General features: G+C 43.3%; 1 protein-coding gene across 2 annotated transcripts in view; it reads right to left on the reverse strand.

Annotated features, from left to right (window-relative positions):
- Window positions 1-23,041, reverse strand: part of slc36a4 (solute carrier family 36 member 4) — a 411,562-nt gene that overhangs the window by 25,528 nt on the left and 362,993 nt on the right. The window contains exon 11 of one of the 2 annotated variants that reach the window (XM_055637283.1): window positions 13,798-13,844. The exons of the other annotated variant lie outside the window; for it this stretch is intronic. Coding sequence (XP_055493258.1) covers window positions 13,813-13,844 — 32 coding nt within the window. The 3' untranslated portion in view covers window positions 13,798-13,812. Of the gene's footprint in view, window positions 1-13,797; window positions 13,845-23,041 lie in introns of those variants that run through there. 2 annotated transcript variants of the gene reach the window in all.

Genomic DNA, 23,041 nt, shown 5'->3' on the forward strand with positions numbered 1-23,041 from the left:
CCTAACCTATTGAAAGCCTTCAAATATTTATTAAAGTGCAGGGTGCAGAAGGAGACACAATACTCTAGTTATGGTTGATCCGGTCTTATAAGATTACAACTTCCAAACTTCTTTACTCTGATGCCAAGACTAAGACACTGACCTCAATACCATAATAATACTAATGGCCGTAATGGAGGGCTTGTATCAGCAAGCCCTTCTCCAGCACCCATCCTGCAGGCAGCTACCATCCCTTCAAAACCAGGAGCTTATCAGACATCCAAAGGCTAGCATTCTCTCTCCTCTCAACTCTGTGGAACTGAGCCTGCCCCTGGTTCTGGGGCAACCACACAACACCATATACTGCACTTATAATGTTGATCTGTAATTTTGCAGCCAGAACAAGCAAAGGTGTTTCAGCTAAATAGCCATCCGTATCTGGATTAGTTCTTATTGTTGACATGTTTAATTAAGAACACGAGAAGCATTTATGCAGAAACATCCTCTTGAGAATGATGTTAGTTAAATTGATCAATGCTGAAAATATGCAGCAGGCCCAGGGGTATCCAAAAGAAGACAAAGGTTATTATTTTTTGTTTATTAACCATTTACTGTAATTGAATGCTTGTAGATGAAGCACACATCAGTGCAATAACCATATAACCATATAACAATTACAGCACGGAAACAGGCCATCTCGGCCCTTCTAGTCCGTGCCAAACACGTATTCTCCCCTAGTCCCATCTACCTGCACTCAGACCATAACCCTCCATTCCTTTCCCGTCCATATAACTATCCAATTTATTTTTAAATGATAAAATCAAACCTGCCTCCACCACCTTCACTGGAAGCTCATTCCACACCGCTACCACTCTCTGAGTAAAGAAGCTCCCCCTCATGTTACCCCTAAACGTCTGTTCCTTAATTCTCAAGTCATGTCCTCTTGTTTAAATCTTCCCTACTCTCAGTGGGAAAAGCTTATCCACGTGAACTCTGTCTATCCCTCTCATCATTTTAAAGACCTCTATCAAGTCCCCCCTTAACCTTCTGCGCTCCAAAGAATAAAGACCTAACTTGTTCAACCTTTCTCTGTAACTTAGTTGCTGAAACCCAGGCAACATTCTAGTAAATCTCCTATGTACTCGCTCTATTTTGTTGACATCCTTCCTATAATTAGGCGACCAAAATTGTACACCATTCTCCAGAATTGGCCTCACCAATGCCTCGTACAATTTTAACATTACATCCCAACTTCTATACTCAATGCTCTGATTTATAAAGGCCAGCACACCAAAAGCTTTCTTTACCACCCTATCTACATGAGATTCCACCTTCAGGAAATTGTGCACAGTTATTCCTAGATCCCTCTGTCCAACGGCATTCCTTAATTCTCTACCGTTTACCATATACGTCTTATTTTGATTTGTCCTGCCAAGATGGAGCACCTCACACTTATCAGCATTAAACTCCATCTGCCATCTTTCAGCCCACTCTTCCAACTGGCATAAATCTCTCTGTAGACTTTGAAAATCTACTTCATTATCCACAACACCACCTATCTTAGTATCATCTGCATACTTACTAATCCAATTTACCACACCTTCATCCAGATCATTGATGTACATGACAAACAACAGTGGACCCAACACAGATCCCTGTGGCACCCCACTAGTTACTGACCTCCAACCTGACAAACAGCCACCACCATTACTCTCTGGCATCTCCCATTCAGCCACTGTTGAATCCATCTTGCTACTCCACCATTAATACCCAACAATTGAACCTTCTTAACCAACCTTCCATGAGGAACCTTGTCAAAGGCCTTACTGAAGTCCATATATACAACATCCACTGCTTTACCCTCATCGATTTCCCGAGCAACCTCTTCAAAAAATTCAAGAAGATTAGTCAAACATGACCTTCCAGGCACAAATCCATGTTGACTGTTCCTAATCAGACCCTGTTTATCCAGATGCTTATATATATATTATTTCTAAGTATCCTTTCTGTTAATTTACCCACCACTGACGTCAAACTAACAGGTCTATAATTGCTAGGTTTACTCTTAGGACCCTTTTTAAACAATGGAACAACATGTGCAGTACGCCAATCTTCCGGCACTATTCCCGTTTCTAATGACATTTGAAATATTTCTGTCATTGAATTGAATTCCTTTATTGTCATTCAGACCTTACGGTCCGAACAAAATTCCATGCCTGCAGTCATACATACAATCATACATTAATAAACAACACTAAACACAAATTAACATCCACCACAGTGTATCCTCCAAGCACCTCTTCACTGTGGTGGAGGCAAAAATCTTAGGGCTGCAGTCTCTTCCCTCCTCTTCTCCCTCTTCACTGAGGCGATTCCCCACCGGGCGATGGCACAAACAGTCCCGTGGCTCACCGAACCCCGCAAACGGGCCGGCTCAATCACCGCGGCCCGGGGTGGTCGAAGCTGCCGCCTTCCATTCCAGCGGACGCATCCGCTGGCCCGCGGCTGAACCCCGGACTCAGGTCATAGCCGCCAGAATGCCGTCCCAGCCACCCGAGCACCGTTCCAGCCCCGAGCCGGATTGCCCTCACGTGAGTGCCGTTCCTCCCTCGAGCTGGGCCGCTCCGACGGGAGCGCCATTCCACCTCGGGCTGGGCCGCTCCGATGGGAGAGTCTCAGCCCCGCGCCAGGCCGCCCTCAAGGGAGCATCACAGCCCCTCACGGGAGCGCCGTTCCAGCCCCGAGCTGGGCCGCCCTCACGGGAGCGTGCCCAGGGTGAGTCCTGACTAGCTGCCTCCGGAGTCTCGAGGTCGCCAGCTCCGCCATTAGGCCTCAGCTCAGACGGAGGCAGAGAAGGGGGATATGACAAAAAAGTCGCATTCCCCCGAAGGGAGAGACAGCAAGCCCCGTTTCAACCCCACTTTCAAACCCCCACCCACATAAACACAGCCTAAAAAACAAAACCTAACTAGACAAAACGAAAAAAAACAACACAAAAAAAAGTAAAGACAAACGGACTGCAGGCGAGCCGCAGCCGTTCACCAGCGCCGCCACTTCCCCTGCTATTTCTACACTAACTTCCCTCAATGTCCTAGGGAATATCCTGTCCGGACCTGGAGACTTATCCACTTTTATGTTTTTCAAAAGTGTCAGTACTTCCTCTTCTTTGAATCTCATAGTTTCCATAGCTACTCTACTTGTTTCCCTTACCTCACATAATTCAATATCCTTCTCCTTGGTGAATACCGAAGAAAATAAATTGTTCAATATCTCCCCCATCTCTTTTGGCTCGGCAGATAGCTGTCCACTCTGACACTCTAATGGACCAATTTTATCCCTCGTTATCCTTTTGCTATTAATATAGCTGTAGAAACCCTTTGGATTTACTTTCAATGGTACATAACAATAATTAGGGGGGTTCGAAATCAGGTAATGACAAGAAATATAATAATAGCAGTGGAGGGAAATTGTAAATAAGAGTCAACGGTCGAGTGCTTAATTGTCACGTGCTCCAATGGCAGAATAATGAAATTCTTACTTGCTGCAGCTTTACAGAACCATAAATTAATATACCATAATCAATGATACACTAAATTAGTAATCAGTTATCTTTGGTAATGTAGTGAATAATGTATCTAAATGTTTCTTAAATGTTGCTATAATATCTGCCTCAACTACCTCCTCCGGCAGCTGTTGATTTTTAGAGAGTATTAGGGTGTGGAATGTTGAGCTGTCATCGATAATCAACAGCCAACATAAATGTTCTTATTGTCCAAGTTGACAGGCACAGAGTGGAGAGGCTGAGAGATCGCATCTGATATAGGAAATTCTGAGAATCATAAAGTGGCTTGTCCCACTGCGGCGACCTAAATTGCGAGTTTAGAAGAGTTTGCCCTTGACTCAAACTCACAGCATGGTCGACACAAGGTCATAGGAGGTCCTATGAGGTCGCGGGAACTGTCCTGCATGCTCGAGGGAAGTTTTCACCTACTCGCGGCCTCAGCTAGGTCGAGGAAAATCTTTCTGGATATCGAAAAATTTTCCGCGAGTAAAATTTGGTCGGCATGGGTCTTTTTCACTCGTAGTGCAGTGGAGTGGGGTCACTATGAAGTTACAGGCAGTTGAGGACAGCCATAGACAATCTCCTTCATTGACCCCCCCCCCCCCCCCTTCTTCCCCCCCTCCCCCCCCCCCCCTTTTCCTCCCCCCCCCCCCCCCTCGCCCCCCCTCCTCCCCCACTTCTCCTTGCCCCACTTCTCCTTCTCCTCGCTCCCCCCCCCCCCCTTTCCCTCCCAGTGAAGGGGGGGGCTATGGGCACTGCAGTATGCGTTCATGAAATGAGGTTACAGAGGGTACTAAGATTAATGGGGTCAAGCATCACAGCATTTGCCAGAGACCTGGAAGAAGGAAATGTGACAACGTCACAACAGGATGTTATGGGAATGATGTGTAATGCACATTTAGAAATAAACTGTATTCGTAAAAATGCGATAAGACCTAACATACATCCTAAGTTTGTAGGGCTCTGTAAACCATCTAATATACAATTGCCATAACAAAGGCAATATCCATACCATGGGTGGCTGGAACTGATGAAGGAACAAGTCGCTCGTACCCGCATACATGATATTGGCGTACGACCCCCAGGACGTGGAGGACATGATTATTCCCACAAGGGGCTAGGTACAAAAAGTGACACCAGCAAATCCTGAGGTAGGTGGTTCTGGCTCTGAGAGAAACATATCAGATGTGTCCTATTCACAAATTGGGGGATGGTTACAATTCTTCCTAAAAGAAGAGCAACAAATAACATCTGATGCTTATATACTGAGCAGTATAATGGGGTTTAGAATTGAATTCTACCAAAAATGAAAATTCCCCTACTCAACATATTCCAAGACGAATACATTTTCTCTAAAGAAGAGATTAGAACTATTCAAGTAGAACTTGACATATTGAGTAAAAAAGGGGTAATTGAGAAAACAACTTAACAAAACCACCAGTTCATATCTAGTATTTTCTCTAGACCTAAAAAAGGATGGTGGCAGTAGAATCATTTAGACCTTACAAGTCTCAACCCTTTTATACAGTATAACCATTTCAAAATGGAGACATTTACTAATGATTTGCAGTTAATCCCAACAGAATGCTATATGGCAAGCATAGATCTCTAAGATGCAAATTACTCTGTGGCCGTGCATGGTAAAGATCGTAGATATCTGAAATTTATCTGGATGAATCAATTGTGGCAATTCAAAGCATTGCCTAATGGCTTAGCCTCAGCCCCTAGATTGTTTACACAACTGCTAAAACCAATCTTAGCATTGTTAAGAGCCCAAGGCCATTTGATAATGGTTTATTTGGATGACATTTTAGTTGTGGGAGACACTGAAGCCATAACGACAGCATCAGTTTTAAAAGTCAAACTAACATTCAAAATCTGGCCTTCTTTATCTATCCAGATAAATCTAGATTGACACCCAACAAAATAATTGATTACTTCAATCAATCAATCAATCAATCAACCTTTATTGTCATCTTGCAAGCAACAAGTACAGTGCAAAATGAAAAGACGTTTCCCAGTGAATAGCGGAGCCTCGCACATGAAATTTAAAAACACTTCTCACATAATAACACTAAAAAAAAACAATCCAGTCCCTGATGAAACAGAATAAATAGTTAAAATCAGGTAAAAAGCACAATGTTAAAATTCAATAAACCAATCATAAAAAAATGTCCGGGGCCGCTGATTTGAGTGGCCAGTGCCAGTTATTAAAGTGTCCGTGCCAGCCGCAGTCAAGTCAAGTGACTGTGAGTGCAGAGTGACTGTTTAGCAGCCTCACAGCCTGTGGTAGGAAGCTGTTTAGCAGCCTCGTAGTCCGGGCTTTGATGCTTCGATATCTCTTGCCTGATGGCAAGAGATCCAGGTGTGTGTGGAGGGGGTGCAGTTTGTCCTTGGCAATTCTCTGTGCTTTCTTCAGACAGCGGCTCTGGAACAGTTCTTGTACCGAGGGTAGGGAGACGCCAATAATCCTCTCTGCTCCCCTCACTACCCTCTGCAGAGCCTTCCTGTCCGAGCAGTTGCAGGTGCAGTACCACGTATTGATGCAGTACGTGAGTACAGACTCCACCGTGCCCCTGTAGAAAGTCCTGAGGATGTTGGTGGGGAGTGAGGCCTGTTTTAGTTTCCTCAGGAAGTGCAGTCGCTGATGGGCCCGTTTGACGGTCCCAGTGGTGTTCCTGGACCAGGTGAGGTTGTCCGTTATCTGCACACCGAGGAACTTTATGCTCTCCACTCTCTCCACTGCAGTGCCACTAATGTTGAGCGGTGTATGCTCTGGCTGCGCCCTCCTGAAGTCGACAACCATCTCCTTAGTTTTGTCGACATTCAATTCCAGGTTATTTTTGCCGCACCAGTCGTTCTACTTCCTCCCTGTACCTTGTTTCGTCATCTCCACTGATGAGTCCCACCACTGTAGTGTCGTCCGCGAACTTTATGATTTTATTGTCCCTGAATCTGGCAGCACAGTCATGTGTGAGCAGTGTGAACAACAGCGGGCTGAGCACACAGCCTTGAGGGGAGCCGGTGCTCAGCGTGATCGAGCCTGAAGTGTTCTTGCCAACACGGACTGACTGCGGTCTCTCTGTCAGAAAGTCCAAGATCCAGTGACACAGGGTGGTGTTGAGGCCCAGCAGGGTTAGTTTCTCCACAAGTCTCTGTGGGATGATGGTATTAAACGCTGAGCTGAAGTCAATGTACAGGATTCTGGCGTATGTGTTCTTGTGTTCCAGATGCGCGATTACTGTGTGCAGCGTGGTGGAGATGGCATCCTCTGTAGAGCGGTTGGGGCGATAGGCAAACTGTAGGGGGTCTAACGATGAGGGGAGGCTGGCAGTAATGTGGGGTTTCACCAGGCGTTCAAAACACTTCATTATTATTGGGGTCAGGGCGACAGGGCGGTAGTCATTTAGGCAGGCAACCACTGGTTTCTTCGCTATGGGGATTATCGTGGAAGTTTTGAGGCATGTGGGGACAATGGCCTGACTAAGGGAGATGTTAAAGATGTCTGTTAGCACATCTGCTAACTCCTCAGCACATTCCTTTAGCACACGTCCTGGGATGTTGTCGGGTCCGACTGCTTTCCACGGGTTGACCTTAGACAGGATTCTCCATGTGTCCATTGTGTCTATGGTCAGGACTGGCTGGTCGGTTTGTAGGCAGGGGCTGGCTCTCCTCTTGGGTGTAGTGTTTGCTGCATCAAAACGTGCAAAAAAGTTGTTTAATTTATCTGGGAGAGAAGTGTCCGTGTCGGTTACCTGCTGCCTTGCCTTGTACCCCGTCAATGTTTCGATTCCCTTCCACATCCTCCTGGTGTCTCCTGTGTCACAGAGGTGTCCCTGGGTTTTCCCCGCGAAGGCACGTTTCGCTGCCCTGATTCCTTTTCCCAGTGCAGTCCTGGTGGATCGGAGAGCGGCTGTGTTACCGGCTCTGTAGGCTGCATCACGAGCCCTCAGCAGCGAGCGCACCTCTGCTGTCATCCATGGCTTTTCGTTACCACGTGCAGTGAAAGTTTTCATGATGGTGACATCCTCAGTGTACTTGGGGTTCACTATTAATTCAGAGCACATGATAGTGACCCTACCCAAGGACTAAAAGCTGCAGTGAATTGAGGGCTGTAAGGAACTAATTGTAGGCAAACAACCATCAATCAGGCAAGTGGCAAGCCTAATTGGCAAACTAATTGCTTCTTTTTGAGCTGTTCAGCTTGGCCCACTGCATTACCAACAACTGCAGTGAGCAAAGGTATTAGTATTTAAAAGACATTCTGGGTATTTTTGATAGACCAATGCAACTACCAAACACAGCAATTGATGATATAAAATGGTGGATTAAAAATGTTGATTGTTCTTACAGAAAAAAATTCTGGTTGAATCACCAGCTATCAGCCTACAAACCGATGCAAGTGCACTAGGTTGGGGAGATGCTGATACCATCTCAAGCTGTGGAGGTAGATCGAATGCAGAGGAAGAACCTTTGCTCGAGACACATGGCATTAATTATCTTGAATTACTAAGTGTATTTCATAGGCTTAAAGCCCTTTGCCGCAAGGTACAAAATTTGCATGTACAGGTTCAGATTGACAACACTACGGCAGTAGCATATGTCAATCATATGGGTGGAATCAAGTCAGAAGCATGTGACAGATTAGCAAATATGAATTGGCACTGGTGCATTAAGAGAGACATTTGGTTTCTGTAATTTACCTACCAGGTAAATTCAATATAATTGCAGACACTAGGTCACGCAAATTTAATGACAATACAGAATGGATGTTAAATCGTGACATTTTCCATAAAATTGTGAACAAATTTGGGAAACCAGAAATGGACTTGTTTGCATCCAGATTAAACCACCAGTTCCCTCAATATGTTTCATGGGAACCAGACTCGGGTGCAACAGGGGTAGATGCGTTTACGTTAAATTGGGGTGGAATGATTTTATATGCATTTCCTCCCTTTTGTCTGATCAGTAAATCTACAGAAAATCAAACACGATAATGCTTCAGGGGTGTTGGTGGTTCCAGCTGGCCACACAACCATGGTATCCACTAGTGTTAAAAAAATGATGACAGAACCTATAATGCATGTCTCAAGACAAGAAAACCTACTCGTGCACCCTGTAACTGGTGATTTTCATCCTTTACATGATCAAAAAAGCCATATGTTGGGAGAAGACTAACAGATCACAGTGTGGATGTAATTATAGGATCTTGGAGGGATAGTACCCAGAAGCAGTACATCTCTTACATTAAGAAATGATCAACAATGAATTATTTCAAACATGTAGAATCACTGTAACCATTATGTTGTGAGAATATAAAAATGCTGCGGTGCTGTGAATCTTTGAAATGCTTTGGATTGTCTCAGAGTGTTCCCAGTGCATATTATTAAGTCCGTGAATAAACCATCTTGTTCAAGAAACTCACCAGTGTTCAATGAGATGTTTTATTTTGTAGAAAAAGAATAGTTGACATTTCGGGTCAGTCCCTTCTTCAGACTGGTCTGAGGAAGGGTTCCAACCCAAAACGTCATCTATTATTTTTCTCTGGAGTTGCTGCCTGACCTGCTAAGTTACTCCAGCATTTTGTGTCTATCTTCGGTATATACACTAGCATCTGCAGTTCCTTCCTACACTTGTTATATTTTGTGCCTGCTCCTATCTGAGCCGTAATTAAAAGGGCAACTAATCCCTCCGTAAAAACCATACTTAACGTGGAGACAGACATAATTACAACATTTAAAAGTCACTTGGACAGGTCCATGGATATTAAAGTTTTGGAGGTTTTCTGCACCAGGCCTAGGCAACTAGAACTAGCTTGGTTGGTTGGCATGGACGAGTTGAGCTGATGGAACCGTTTCCATGCCTTTAGTTTAATTTAGAGATACAGCGCAGAAACAGGCCCTTTGGCCCACCGAGTCTGCGCCGACCAGCGATCCCCGCACATTAACATTATCCTACACACACTAGGAAGAATTTACACTTATACCAATCCAATTAACCTACAAACCTGTACATCTCTGCAACTCTACCGCTGTGCCACAATGCTGCCCAACGTTACCTCAGAGGGTAACCTCATGCTGTTTAGCTCTATGATTCAAAACCTTCATAGTACTATGACTGGCTCACTACATATTTTACATGCTCTTGTTGCTACCCTCTCTAATTGCTCTCATCAAGCCATCAACCAGACAGCTTTGTAAACAGTGTATTGCCTTTATACACTGGCCTGACATACAGAGTATTGCCAGCATTTTCTGCTTTTATTTCACCTTTCCAGGATCGCAAATATTTTGATTTTCTGGAGCTCCCGTTACATTGTGACTGCCTGTCTTTCAGCACTAAGATAAAAATTGCATGCGAATCAAATGCTTTCGTATTCAAATTTGAAATAAAAAATCGTAAGCCAAATTATGAGTTTCTCCTGAAACCTAACTCTGTTTCTTAATTTCCATAAATCCATTGGAGTATTCCCTTTAACATCACTCATTTGTCCACTGAATGTAAAATTCCTATTTTGTCTTGTGTTGTTTTGGAGGACAACCAACCAATAGCCGCTTCAGTGCTCATCTGACGAATCTCAGTGGCGTAAGATCAAATGTGCCGAGACTAAAGCCAAGATCATTCCAGGTCCATAACTTTGATGAGGCTTAATTTAAAAAGCCTTCAATCGCAGGCATGAATAACAAGTTGTTCAAAATCATGAAGGGTTTTCATAGAATTATTAAAAAAGAAACAACTTCCAGTGACAGCAGGGTAGATAGACAAAGGACTGAACTTGAAGTTAATTGGCACAAGAACCAAAGGCAATTTGAGAATATTTTTGCATAGTGAATTACAACTTAGAATGAACTACTTGAAAGGGCGGTGAAAGCAGATTCATTAATAATTTTCAAAAGGAAAGTGGCAAAATAGTTGAGGAAATAATGACGAGAAAATGGAATGGGACTACACAAGCAGATTGAAGAGGTGGCAGATGATGGAATTGTGAGTGAAAAAAAAACAACTGTGGTGGAACTCAAAGAGTCAGGTAGCCTCTGTGGGAAGAAATGGACAGACCACATTTCAGGTCGTGCCCATTCTTCAGGCTGATGGATGTCAGGAAGTAGAAGAGCGCAGATTGAAAGTGTGCAATGGGAGAATCGATGAATGAAATGCAGATACAATAAATAATGGCTGGGCCCAAACAAGGAAATAGAGCTGGAGGTCACACAGGATAAGGTAGGGGTGGACAAGTGCCGAGGAAGGGCTGGAGGCTGTGGTAGAGGGTCTGGCTGAGACCATGGGCAAAGAGCAGGAGAGACTTTGGAATCACTGAATCGGAGCAGTGAGAGCGGGTCTCACAGATCTCCTGTTGGAGAGAGGAGAACATTTTTCAATGAGTGGGGACTTTGAGGAGATTTCACAGTAGAGACATAAGATGTACAGGTTTGTCGGTTAATTGTTTAAGAAGGAACTTCAGATGCTGGAAAATCGAAGGTACACAAAAAAGCTGGAGAAACTCAGCGGGTGCAGCAGCACCTATGGAGCGAAGGAAATAGGCAACATTTCGGGCCGAAACCCTTCTTCTTCAGTAGAAATCTTTCTGAAGAAGGGTTTCGGCCCGAAACATTGCCTATTTCCTTTGCTCCATAGATGCTGCTGCACCCGCTGAGTTTATCCAGCTTTTTTGTGTACCTTTGTCGGTTAATTGGCTTGGTGCATGTGTAAATTGTTCCTAATGTGTGTAAGATAGCGTTAATGTGCAGGGATCGCTGGTTGGCGCGGACTTGGTGGGCCAGAGGGCCTATTTCCACGCTCTATCTCTAAACTAAACTGGCCCACAATGTCTCCGCTGAACATGATGCCGTTAAGCCAATCCCTGCCTGCATGTGATCCATATCCCTTCATCCCCTACATACTGTATGCATGAGCCTATCTAAACGCCTCTTAAACTCCTTTATCATATATGCGTCCATAATCACCCTCGCAGCGCGTTCCAGGGACCCACCACTCTCATTCTAAATAACCTGTCCCACACATCTCCTTTAAACATCCCCCCTCTTGCCTTAATGCTACGCCGACTACCCTTTTCCATTTCCCCCCTGGGAAAAAGATTCTGACTGTCTACCCTGTCAATGCCTTTCATAATTTTATATACTTGTATCACATATCTATTCAAGCAGCATTCACTGGTCTAACCTGAAACTGATTCCCAGCAGAAGGCTTAGGGTTGTCTGTAGCTTACCTACAAAACTGGACCCTATTTGTAGTTGGACATTGGTGGGAAGTTACGAAAATTAGCAGCTGACCTTAATATTAGGACTTCCATGTTTGTGTAGAAGTTCTAACATTGCTGTCTGTTCTGTGGAGAATTGGCATTGCCTCACATCTCACCCATAAATTTCAGGCTGAAGATAGAAACTGGAATTAATTTGGTCCTATTGGCACCTTGCCCGTAACACTTGCCAACCTAAACAGAAAGGGAAAGAAAAGAGTGTGAATAGTTATATTTCCTTTGGTAAATGTTTATCCAAGTCCCAGATAATATTGTAAATGGTTCGGACGATGATAATCCTTCCCTCCATGCTCTTTCTCAATCAGCAGAAAGATCTTGAAATGGTTCTCTTTGTAATCTTATCTCCAAACTATCTACATTGTCCTAGTTGTGGTTGCTTGATCTTCCTGGTCATCCACTGCCAGCAATTCCTGAAGGCTGCAATAAATCTAAATTCTGGATTCTCTACTGAGCTGACAGCAATTTTGGATTTTTTACACAAACATGGAAGTCCTAAGGTTAAGGTCAGCTGCTGATTTTCCTACTTCTGGAATTCTGGAATTCCATCACTAAATCTCTCCATCCCTCTCTCCCTCTCCTCTATCTTGAAATTTACCTCTCGGAGCAAGCTTTTCCTCACCTGCCCTGATAGCTCCTTTGTGGACTTTGAGTAACAATATTACCTCATGAACTGGCCTGTATCATTTGTTGCTATAGTTTTGGTTAAACTGTATCATATTGTTGATGCAACTAGATACAATTAACAATTGTGATTTCATTAATTATAATAAATTAAAAGAAAAAAATGAACAGATTTGCAACAGGTACAAAAAACATTTAATATCAAGCTATAATTTAAGTATATGTAAGTTTATTGGCCAAGTATTCACATACAAGGAATTTGCCTTGGTGCTCCACCCACAAATAACAACATGACATACAGTGACAGTCACGAATGACTCAGAACACAGTAAACATTAATAATAATAAAACATTAATGATAAAACACCATTGATCAAGCATGTGAACCAACAAAATACCAGATCAAAGGGAGGGTACAGATTTTTGGTTATTGAGTAGAGCAACTACTCGTGGATAAAAACTGTTTTTATGTCTGGCTGTGGAAGCTTTGACAGTCTGGAATCGCCTTCCAGAGGGAAGTGATTCAAAGAGTTTGTGGCCAGGGTGATAGGGGTCAGAGATGATCTTGTCTGCTCGCTTCCTGGCCCTTGCAGTGTACATGGAGGGAAGGTTGCAGCCAATAACCTTCTCTGCTGATTGGACGATTCGCTGCAGCCTCCATGTGTCGTGCTTGGTGGCTGAGCCAAACCAGACCATGATGGAGAAGGTGAGAACAGACTCTACGACGGCCGTGTAGAATTGGACCATCATTGCCTGTGGCAGATTGTGCTTCCTCAGCTGCCGCAGGAAGTATATCCTCTGTTGTGCCTTTTTGACTGTGGAGTCGATGGTAGCCCCCCACTTAATGTCCTTGGAGATGATGATTCCCAGGAACTTAAAAGACTCCACAGATGTGGAGTCCACAGATTATAAGATATCCTTGTATATTGTTATAAGGATATTGCTTAAATTAAATGAGAAAAAAACTGAAAACATGTGAAATACCTCTGTGGGAAAAGAATTGGCAATTTGCAAATGAGCTTCAGTATAAATATATGCAAAGTTGTACATCTTTTTCTGGAGAAATAAATCCGCACAGTGGGAAATAATTGTAAAAGACATGGGCACAGCGGTTGCGTTGCTGTCTTAGAGCTCCAGAGACCCAGGTTCGATCCTGACTACGGGTGCTGTCTGCACGGAGTTTGTATGTATTCCCCGTGACCACGTTGGTTTTCCCAGGGTGCTCCAGGTTCCTCTCACACTCCAAAGACGCACAGTTTTGTAGGTTAATTGGCCTCTGTAAATTGTCTCTAGTGAATAGGATAGTGCTAGTGTATGGGGATCGCAGGTCTGCACGGACTCGGTGGGCCGAAGGGCCTGTTTCCACGCTGTATCTCTAAACTAAACTAAGGATAGAGCAACACAGTGCTGAAAGAGAAGAGGTGAAAAAATATTAAAAGTTAAAGTAAAAGAAGCAAACAATTTACTGTGATTATTTTCTAATGAGAGGGGACAATAAAGCAGTTAGACATTTATTGATTCAGATTAGATTCAGATGAATTCATTGTCACTACACCAGGGTGCAATGTTCTCAGACATCTAAGAAAGTAAATGCACTTTTTTGATCAAGTTAAATTGCTGGTGATGGATGTCTAGGAACAAAGCTTTCAACCATTTCTGTGGAGCATCACTGATGAGGAGAGGATTGTGTTCACCCTTTAGCATCCTCAGGGCGACACTCTTACACCTTCTCATACACTTGCACTTTCAGCACTGCGCAAAGGAATTTTCTTGACTACTTAATGAACATTGGATGGGTTGTTAACCTTGTTTGGCTCCTTCACACAGATGGAAAAAGACAAAAGCAGTGCAAGATAAAGGTGAGCATGCACATTTTGAGGCCAAATGCAGACAAATCGATTTGTGCCTGTATTACCTGCAATCTGCACAGGCCATTCGTAACAAGCAGGCTGTAACAGGACAAATGAGCACAAAAATGAGCACATTGAATTCTCCCAATTTTGTTAGCCCTTGCTGTCTCTCAGTCCACTTCTTCAGCCCTCGGGCTGTCTCCTCCCATTCCGCAGTCCTCGGGCTCCTCCTCCTTTTTCATTCCTTCTCCCCGCCACCCCCTATCAGTCTGAAGAAGGGTTTCGGCCCGAAACGTTGCCTATTTCCTTCTCTCCATAGATGCTGCTGCACCCGCTGAGTTTCTCCAGCATTTTTGTGTACCTTTGATTTTCCAGCATCTGCAGTTCCTTCTTAAACACAAGACAAATGAGGCCCTGTTCTCTACAAGACAAAGGGAACTAACTTGACTTGAACTGCATCCAAGGAATCTAGAGCTGAGATCTTTCTATGAGTAGGAATGTTAAGATTCTTAATTATTCCTTGGTTCATTTCCCCTTGCTTCTTCCTGCTGGTGTCCTCAAGGCCCCTCCACCCACTAACCCCAACTGACCACATCTTTGACCTCCCATTTACATCAGCCAAGTAGATCTCTCATCTCTGTCCTTCTATCCAAACCCATGGTGCATTGATCCACAGCCTCCTTCCCTTTCTGGACCCGAAGTCCTGATTGCCTTTGATTGAATGCCCAATATTCCCTGTCAGTCCTACTACCTAATTTCCTCCCACTGGGATCCCTGACCTGCAACCTACAAGTATTTGATTGCTAGCTCTGTATTAGCAGAGCCAATGGAAGAACGTTTTTTGCAGTGGTTTGTTCATTCTATTGCACATGGTGCCTTCAGCCCTGTGTACAATAGATTAATGCAGCAGGGATCCACAGGCAAAACATTAAATGTCTCTTTGTTCACTGCCAGGTAATTGTCTCATTCAAGGGAACAAGAAGTTATATTAAACTTTGTTGAATTTAAGTTAGACCACTTTGGAATTATAGGATACACATTATAAAATAGTTAATGATGCACCAAAAAACTCTGCAAAAAAGTCTGTCTTTGATATACATCGATGTAAGATAAATAACTCTTGAAATATGCACTAATGCCTGAATGAATTACTGAAGTTTCAAATTGTGGCATAGAAATCCACTCAACAAACTGCAATTTTTAATTCAAGACACTATATTTCCATGAGTTACTGCCAACACTTATTAAGTGGTTTATTGGGCCTTCTAACCACTATTGTGTTTAATGAAAGAATAGCCTTAAGAGTCTGTCCCACTTGGGCGTCATTTGCGGGTCACGCAGGTGGCATGCGAGGATTTTGAGATCCCCAAATCCTGGGGCGCCGCGCATCACCGTGCGTCACTGCCTACGCCACCATGTGCCATGCACGCGTAATGCACACCATGCGCGTATCACGCGTGCGTTATGATGCGCACGTCGTGACGTGACGCGTAAATGACGTCCAAGTGGGACAGGCCCTTAAAGCTTTTGCACATGTGTGTTTGTCTCCATTCCTGCTGTTATAAAGTGACAAGCAGACAGGGGGCAATTCTATCATCACCTTTGTTATATGTAATACTGGCTGTCAACATTCACTATTTTCAAACTGTGTAACGTGCCTTTTTGGTTTTTTTGTTTTGCAACCTTATTTCATGCAATACTTCCAAGATTTTTGCCTCAGCAGAGAAAATCTCAGCGAAAAATGTTTTTCCTGAAACTGCAAGTGTTCCTTTTATCTAATAAGATACCGTTGTGGTTTCAATTATCAAACACATTCCAGTATTTTAAAGAGAGAAACTGAGACAGGGTGTCAGAAATACCGGTTGCTGCGAATGTTATACTGGACAGAATACTGAATGTTTAGACTTCTAATCCCTCCTGAATGATAAGGTCCCACATTGGAGATTAGTGGGCAAAATTAGAATACATGGTATTGGGGGTAGTGTACTGACATGGATAGTAAATTGGTTGGCAGACAAGAAACAAATAGTAGGGCTTAACGGATCCCTTTCAGAATGGCAGGCAGTGATTAGTGGGGTACCGCAAGGCTCGGTCCTAGATCGCAGCTACTTACTATATACATCAATGATTTAGATGAAAGGATTAAAAGTAAGATTAACAAATTTGCAGATGACACAAAGCTGGGTGACATTGCGAACTGTGAGGATGATGCGATGAGGATGCAGGGTGACTTGGACAGGTTGGGTGAGTGGGCAGATGCCGTGTGCGGACGTGGCGCTGATGGACTAAGGCGGCGTCGCCTACAAGCCAGGTCTGAAGACGAAAAGCCTATTAACCGAAAGGTTGGGACGCCTAAATGCAAACTAACTGACAGGGCGGGACGCCTAAAAGCCAACAAACCGAAAAGCTGCGTCGCCTAAAAGCAAACTTACCAAATGGCCGCTCTGTCGAAACGCCACCGACCCGAAAGGCGGCGTCGCCTACAAGCCAAAGGACTGACTGCCGCTCAACAGAAAAGTCCAATAACGGACTTGTCAGCGGTTGGTCCAGACCCCCGCGTCCATCACATCACTGTGGAGGGATGAACATTGTCCCAAACCTCCGCTCCACCTAACCCACAGCCCGCGGAGGGTGGCCGTGGGAGAGTGGGGGTTGTCCTGAGGCATGCACACCTTCGGCCACTTTCAACTTGGTGCTTGGGTTCAGATTGCCCAGTCACCAAGTGGGAAAATGAACCCCACGCTCCCGTCTCCCCCCTCGCTCTCTCCCCTCTCCTCCTCCCTGCTCTCTCTCTCGCTCTCTCTCTCTCTCTCTCTCTCTCTCCCTCTCTCTCTCTCTCTCCCTCCCCCTCCTCCCCCCCCCCCCTCCCCCCCCTCCTCTCTCTCCCTCCTCTCTCTCCCCTCTCCTCCCCCCCCCCCTCTCTCCGTCCTCCGTCTCCACCTGCGGAAGCGCCCCACAGTCACTGACCGCGATGCGCTGCCATCGGACCCCAACCCCCACACCAGGGTGATTCCAACCCCCTCTCTGTCCCTTCTCTCTCTCCTCCGTCTCCACCCATTCTTCAGAGTGTGTCTGAAAGGTCTCGAGCCGAAACACCACCCAGAGCGGCCATCCGGTATATTTGCTTTTAGGCGACGCAGCTTTTCGGTTTGTTGGCTTTTATGCGTCCCGCCCTTTCGGTTAGTTTGCATTTAGGCATCCCAACCTTTCGGTTAGTAGGCGTTTCGTCTTCAGACTCTTTCGGTTTATTGGCGTTTCGGCCTCGTTTCCATTCCGTTCTTTGGCTTCGACCGTCTGTTGGGGCCATGTCCGGATACCAGCAGATGCAGTTTAATGTGGATAAATGCGAGGTTATCTACTGTGGAGACAAGAACAGGAAGGCAGATTATTATCTGAATGGTGATACATTCAGAAAAGGGGAAGTGCAACAAGATCAGGGTGTCCTTGTTAAGATAAGTTTATTTGGCCTTCCATCACAGCGATGTGATGGATGTTTATGTAAATTATGTTGTGTCTTGGGTCTATGTGTTTGTAATGTATGGCTGCAGAAACGGCATTTCGTTTGGACCTCAAGGGGTCCAAATGACAATTAAATGTATCTTGTATCTTGTATCTTGTTCATCAGGCACTGAAAGTAAGCATGTAGGTACAGCAGGCAGTGAAGAAAGGTAGTGGAATGTTGGCCTTCATAACAAGAATAGTTGAGTATAGGACCAAAGAGGTCCTTCTGCAGTTGTACAGGGCCCTAGTGAGACCACAACTGGAGTATTGTGTGCAGTTTTGATCTCCAAATTTGAGGATGGACATTCTTGCTGTAGAGTGAGTGCAGCGTATGTTCACAAGGTTAATTCACTGGATGGCGGGACTGTCATATGTTGAAGGAATGGAGCGGCTGGGCTTATATACACTGGAATTTAGAAGGACGAGAGGGGATCTTATTGAAGGGATTGGACATGCTAGAGGCAGGAAACATGTTCCCGATTTTTGGGGAGTCCAGAACCATGGGCCACAGTTTAAGAATAAGCTGTAGGCCATATAGAACGGAGATGAGGAAAAACATTTTCATCCAGAGAGTTGTGAATCAGTATAATTCTCTGCCTCAGAAGGTATTAGAGGCCAATTCTCTGGATGCTTTCAAGAGCGTGTTAGATAGAGCTCTTAAAGATAGTGCAGTCCAGGGATATGGGGAGAAGGCAGGAACGGGGTACTGATTGTGGAAGATCAGCCATGATTACAGTGAATGACGGTGCTGGCTTGAAGGGCCTAATGGCCTACTCCTGCACCTATTGTCTATCATCTATTGACATAATGCATGGAACAGCACCAAGAGAGAGCAAGCTGTGCAATTCAATTGAGATAGTACAAAATGGAATAATGGAGCTGTCCAATGACTGGATTTCTAGACAAGTAACCTATTTAAAGTGGAAGTAATAGCCAGCAATGGCAAATAAACCACAGCGGTCCAGTATTAAAGGTGTTTTTGTAGCTCATTGGTCACAGAAGGAAGAAATTATGAAATACCATGAAGATAATTGGATAGAACACACACCCTGTATGAAAATAAACACAACCATTATTGGGCACAAAGTGCGGCACTAACTCCGCTGGTCAGGCAGCATCCCTGGAGAACATGGATAGCCGACATTGCGTGTTGGGACCCTTCTTCAGACTTGACCATTATTGTATTTTTATACACCACCAGGTGCTGCAAAAATCTATGGTACTTTCCTAACAACGCTAGTATTGTTCACAGATAATTGCCATTTCACTGATTTGAAGAATAAAATTGGATTATTCATCGAGTCCGGCCTCAGGTAACTACGAGGTTATAGAGTTAACTTAAGAAAATAAACGCAAACAAGCAAATCTCTGGAGCCATCTCAAACCCAACTAGAAATGTTGAATGGTCAACAGTAGAAAGTTCATGGGAGAACCCAAGACAGTAGCAACCAACTTGAAAGATTTGTCTAATCAGTCCATTGATCCAAATATCTAGATGACTTTATTTAAACTAAAGGACCTGTTCCACTTTCACAACCTAATTCACGACCTCTGCCGAGTTTGCCCTTGACTCATACTCGCAGCATGGTCATCACGAGGTCGTAGCAGGTCGTGATGCTAGTCATAGGTACTCGTGGAATCAAGTAGGTTGCGGCGTTTTTCTAGCCTGATGAAAAATGTCCACGAGTAAAAAAGGTCATGAATTAGGTCGTGAAGGTGGGACAGGCCCTTAAAGCACATAGACACTACACATTTGTTTGGTTTACTGTTTTTGATATTAACTATTAAAATAGGAATATGACATCTATGCCATATGTAATATTGGTTGTCAATAAACATTACTGACTTAATGTTATTCCACTTTAGGAGTTGTGTTATGCGATTGTGTTATTATGTTGCCCTGACATCAGTCTGAAGAAGGGCCTCGACCCAAAACATTTTACATGCCTTCTCTCCATAGATGCTGCCTGTCCCGCTGAGTTACTCCAGCATTTTGTGTCTATTATGTAAGTGACTGTTGTGTCTACAATATTGTTTAATGCAGAACTTGCCTCTCTGGAGAAAGGCACAGTAAAAGTGGTACATGAATCCAACAAGCTTTTCTTTTCTTTAATGGAGTACCTGTGTTATTCATTTGAACAACATATGATTTCTCACTCATAAAGAAGCTCTGAGGGCATTTTTGTCTCAATAATTCAAAGTATTTCCCAGTAAAATGCAGATTTTTGGCTGACCATAATTACAAAGCAAAATATGGACTATCACAAAACAATTTCAAGGAATTATTTAAAATAAGGTTGGTTAGAACACAAAGGCTGACTCAAAGGTTCATATTTTTAGATGGGCTTTTTAAATTCCAATATCAACTCAATTTGGAAATGTGTTCCAGCCTGTATATGCTCACATTGGCTAAATAAGTATTCTGAGGTATTCTCAGTGCATAATTTTGAGGAGGGTATTGGAAGCTTCAATATTAACAGGTACTCAACCATGATATTTAGATTAAAATGACCTTGGGAAACCACTTGAGTGAGGGACAGGATATTCATACAGGCACACATCCAAATCCTCCTCGCGTCTTCTGTGAATTGATTGAAGGAATTCCAATTCACACTGTAAGGATTTTCAAACAATTTGGTAGCACTTCACACAATGTTAATGGGCTTTATGATATTTTGGTCCAAGTCCGATACATTAGCCTGACATCGGTGGAGGGGAAGATGCTGGAGTCAATTATTAAAGAAGTAATAACGGTACATTTGGACAGCAGTGTAAAGGTTTCGGATGAGGTAAGGCTCTGTTGTGACTAGCACAAAGATGACACGTCCTTCACTGAGTAAGAGTAAGAGCCTGTTTATTCTGCAATCACTGCTTTTTATCTTGAAGGTCTTGACCTCAGTCACGAGGCTCAGGCACGAGTTTCCATTTTAGATTACACAATATATTTATATTACACAACGTATATATATTACATTTATTACATTACAAATACATCATAATGTCTTTGTAATGTAAAGGGTCTCGACCCGAAACGTCACGTATTCCTTTTCTCCTGAGATGCTGTCTGACCCGCTGAGTTATTCCAGCTTTTTGTGTCTATCTTCAGTTTAATCCAGTATCTGCAGTTCCTTACTATAGAGAGATAATTCTACCATTTTAACCGATGAAAAGAGTATCATCTGCTCATAATTAGCATGCTGTCGAGCACAATGGAAACAGAGGTTTAGGTTAAGCTGTGTAGGAAAGAACTGCAAGTTCCCTCTCATTCCTTCTCTCCAGAGATGCTGCCTGTCCCGCTGAGTTACTCCAGCATTACTCCAGCATTTTATGCTTAGGCTAAGCTGCTCAGAACCTTTCAAAGATGCAAACAAGGTCAACTGAGAGAAACAAATAAAAAATGCATGAACTTCCCTTTCCATGGATAATGCTTGGACCCAAGGGTCATAGTTAATACTTTGACACAAAAATAACTGAAAATTAAACGTACTCAAGCAAACGCCAATCACATACAAATTATTTTGAAACGTTAGAAATTTGACAGTACATCTGTGACCTGCTTGGAGTTTTGTATATGAATAACTCAACAGACTGACTCAAAACATTTTCTCTCTCCACCAGTTGTATCTCCTGCATTTTAAACATCCTTCTATGATGTGGCAATGATGAGATAAGATGATACCAGTCATTTGTGCCATTATATTATATTTTATTTGCAAACAGATGAGCTTCAAGATTAACATAATTTACGCAGAATCAATTTTCAGAGAATGGTAAATGCATTTTTGAAATGGAGCTATATTTTCTAAAGGCTATAAATTCTATATTTTCAAATAAAATGCAGGTGAAAGGCAGCACTAATGAAAAGTACAGATTTGATCAGAATTTAATAGTGTATTATTTTAAATTAGAGAAGTGTTACAACCTTTATATTGGAAGACTTAAGAGGATTGTCACTGAGCTACCTTGGCCATCTCTCCATACATCATTGTGTCTCCTAAACATTAAATGGGGAATTGAGCATAGAATAGGATTCAGAGATGAGGCCGAAAATGCTGATTTAACAGTGGGCATGGATAATGGAACACTGCCAATCACCTCTTGTCCTACCTTCACCTTTGTTTTTCCTCTCTGGTTGTGTTTTGCACTAATGTCTTGTTTTGTTTTGCATAGTTTTCTTTCTTTTTACTGTCTTGCAGAATTGTATGGGCAATTTAGGTATAATATGTGCCTTTGTGTTTCTGTGTTGCATTGTACCTGTACCACAGTGACAATAAACTCAACTTGATTTGAAATGAGAATGACAAAGGAAGGTGTTTTAGATACCACCATATATGCCTTCAAAGTATGATTTCTCAGGAGGACAAGGGATGATCTTATAAAAACGTGCACAATCATGAGAGGAATAGATCGGGTAGACACAGTGCCATTTGCCCAGAGTAGGAACATTGAGGACCAGTGGACATACGTTTAAAGTGAGTGGGGAGGAATGTATAATAGGAATCTGAGGGGTAACTTTTTCACACAAAGAGTGGTGGATGTATGGATGAGCTGCTGGAGGAGGTAGTAGAGGCAGGTACTATTGCAACATATGAGAAACATTTAAAGAGGTATATGGATAGGACAGGTTTAGAGGGATATGGGCTAAACGCAGGCAGGTGGGACTAATGCAAATGTTGCATGTTGGACAGTGTGGACAAGTTGGGCCGAAGGGCCTGTTTGCATGCTGTAAGAGTCTATAACTCTAGGGCTCTATGACTCTAATTTTGAAATGAATCTCTGTTCTAATCTAGAGAATAGAGTTGCTACCCTGTGCACCAAAAGGTCTTAAAAATAGAAAGGAGACAAATGATCATTTAATTTGTTTTTCAGATATTCACAGGTTAGATTATATAATACACTGCCTTTTTCTGGTCTGCATCTCCCAGTGCAGGAGAACAGTCCTGGGATTATTTGAATTGCAAAATGGCCCCACGAACAATGCAGCATTTCCTCAATACAGCAGTGAATTGAAACTCTAAAATAGTGGAAGCCTTCTGTAAGCATACAGAGCATAACATGGAGTTACAATAACAAAAGAGAAAGCGGAGTGAAGAAATCTGAAGAAACCAGTTATACAGGTATGAAAGTAGCAGAGAAGCAGAAAATGCTGAAAGAAGAATCAGCAGAGAAAAGGCTAAACAGATTGACATACAAATAGAAAGAATAAACAAGTCAACATTTCCTAATCCAAATGCAATCAACCCTCTCCAAAGA

The sequence above is a fragment of the Leucoraja erinacea genome, chromosome 6, assembly GCF_028641065.1.
Source record: "Leucoraja erinacea ecotype New England chromosome 6, Leri_hhj_1, whole genome shotgun sequence".
Classification (NCBI taxonomy): Eukaryota; Metazoa; Chordata; class Chondrichthyes; order Rajiformes; family Rajidae; genus Leucoraja; species Leucoraja erinaceus.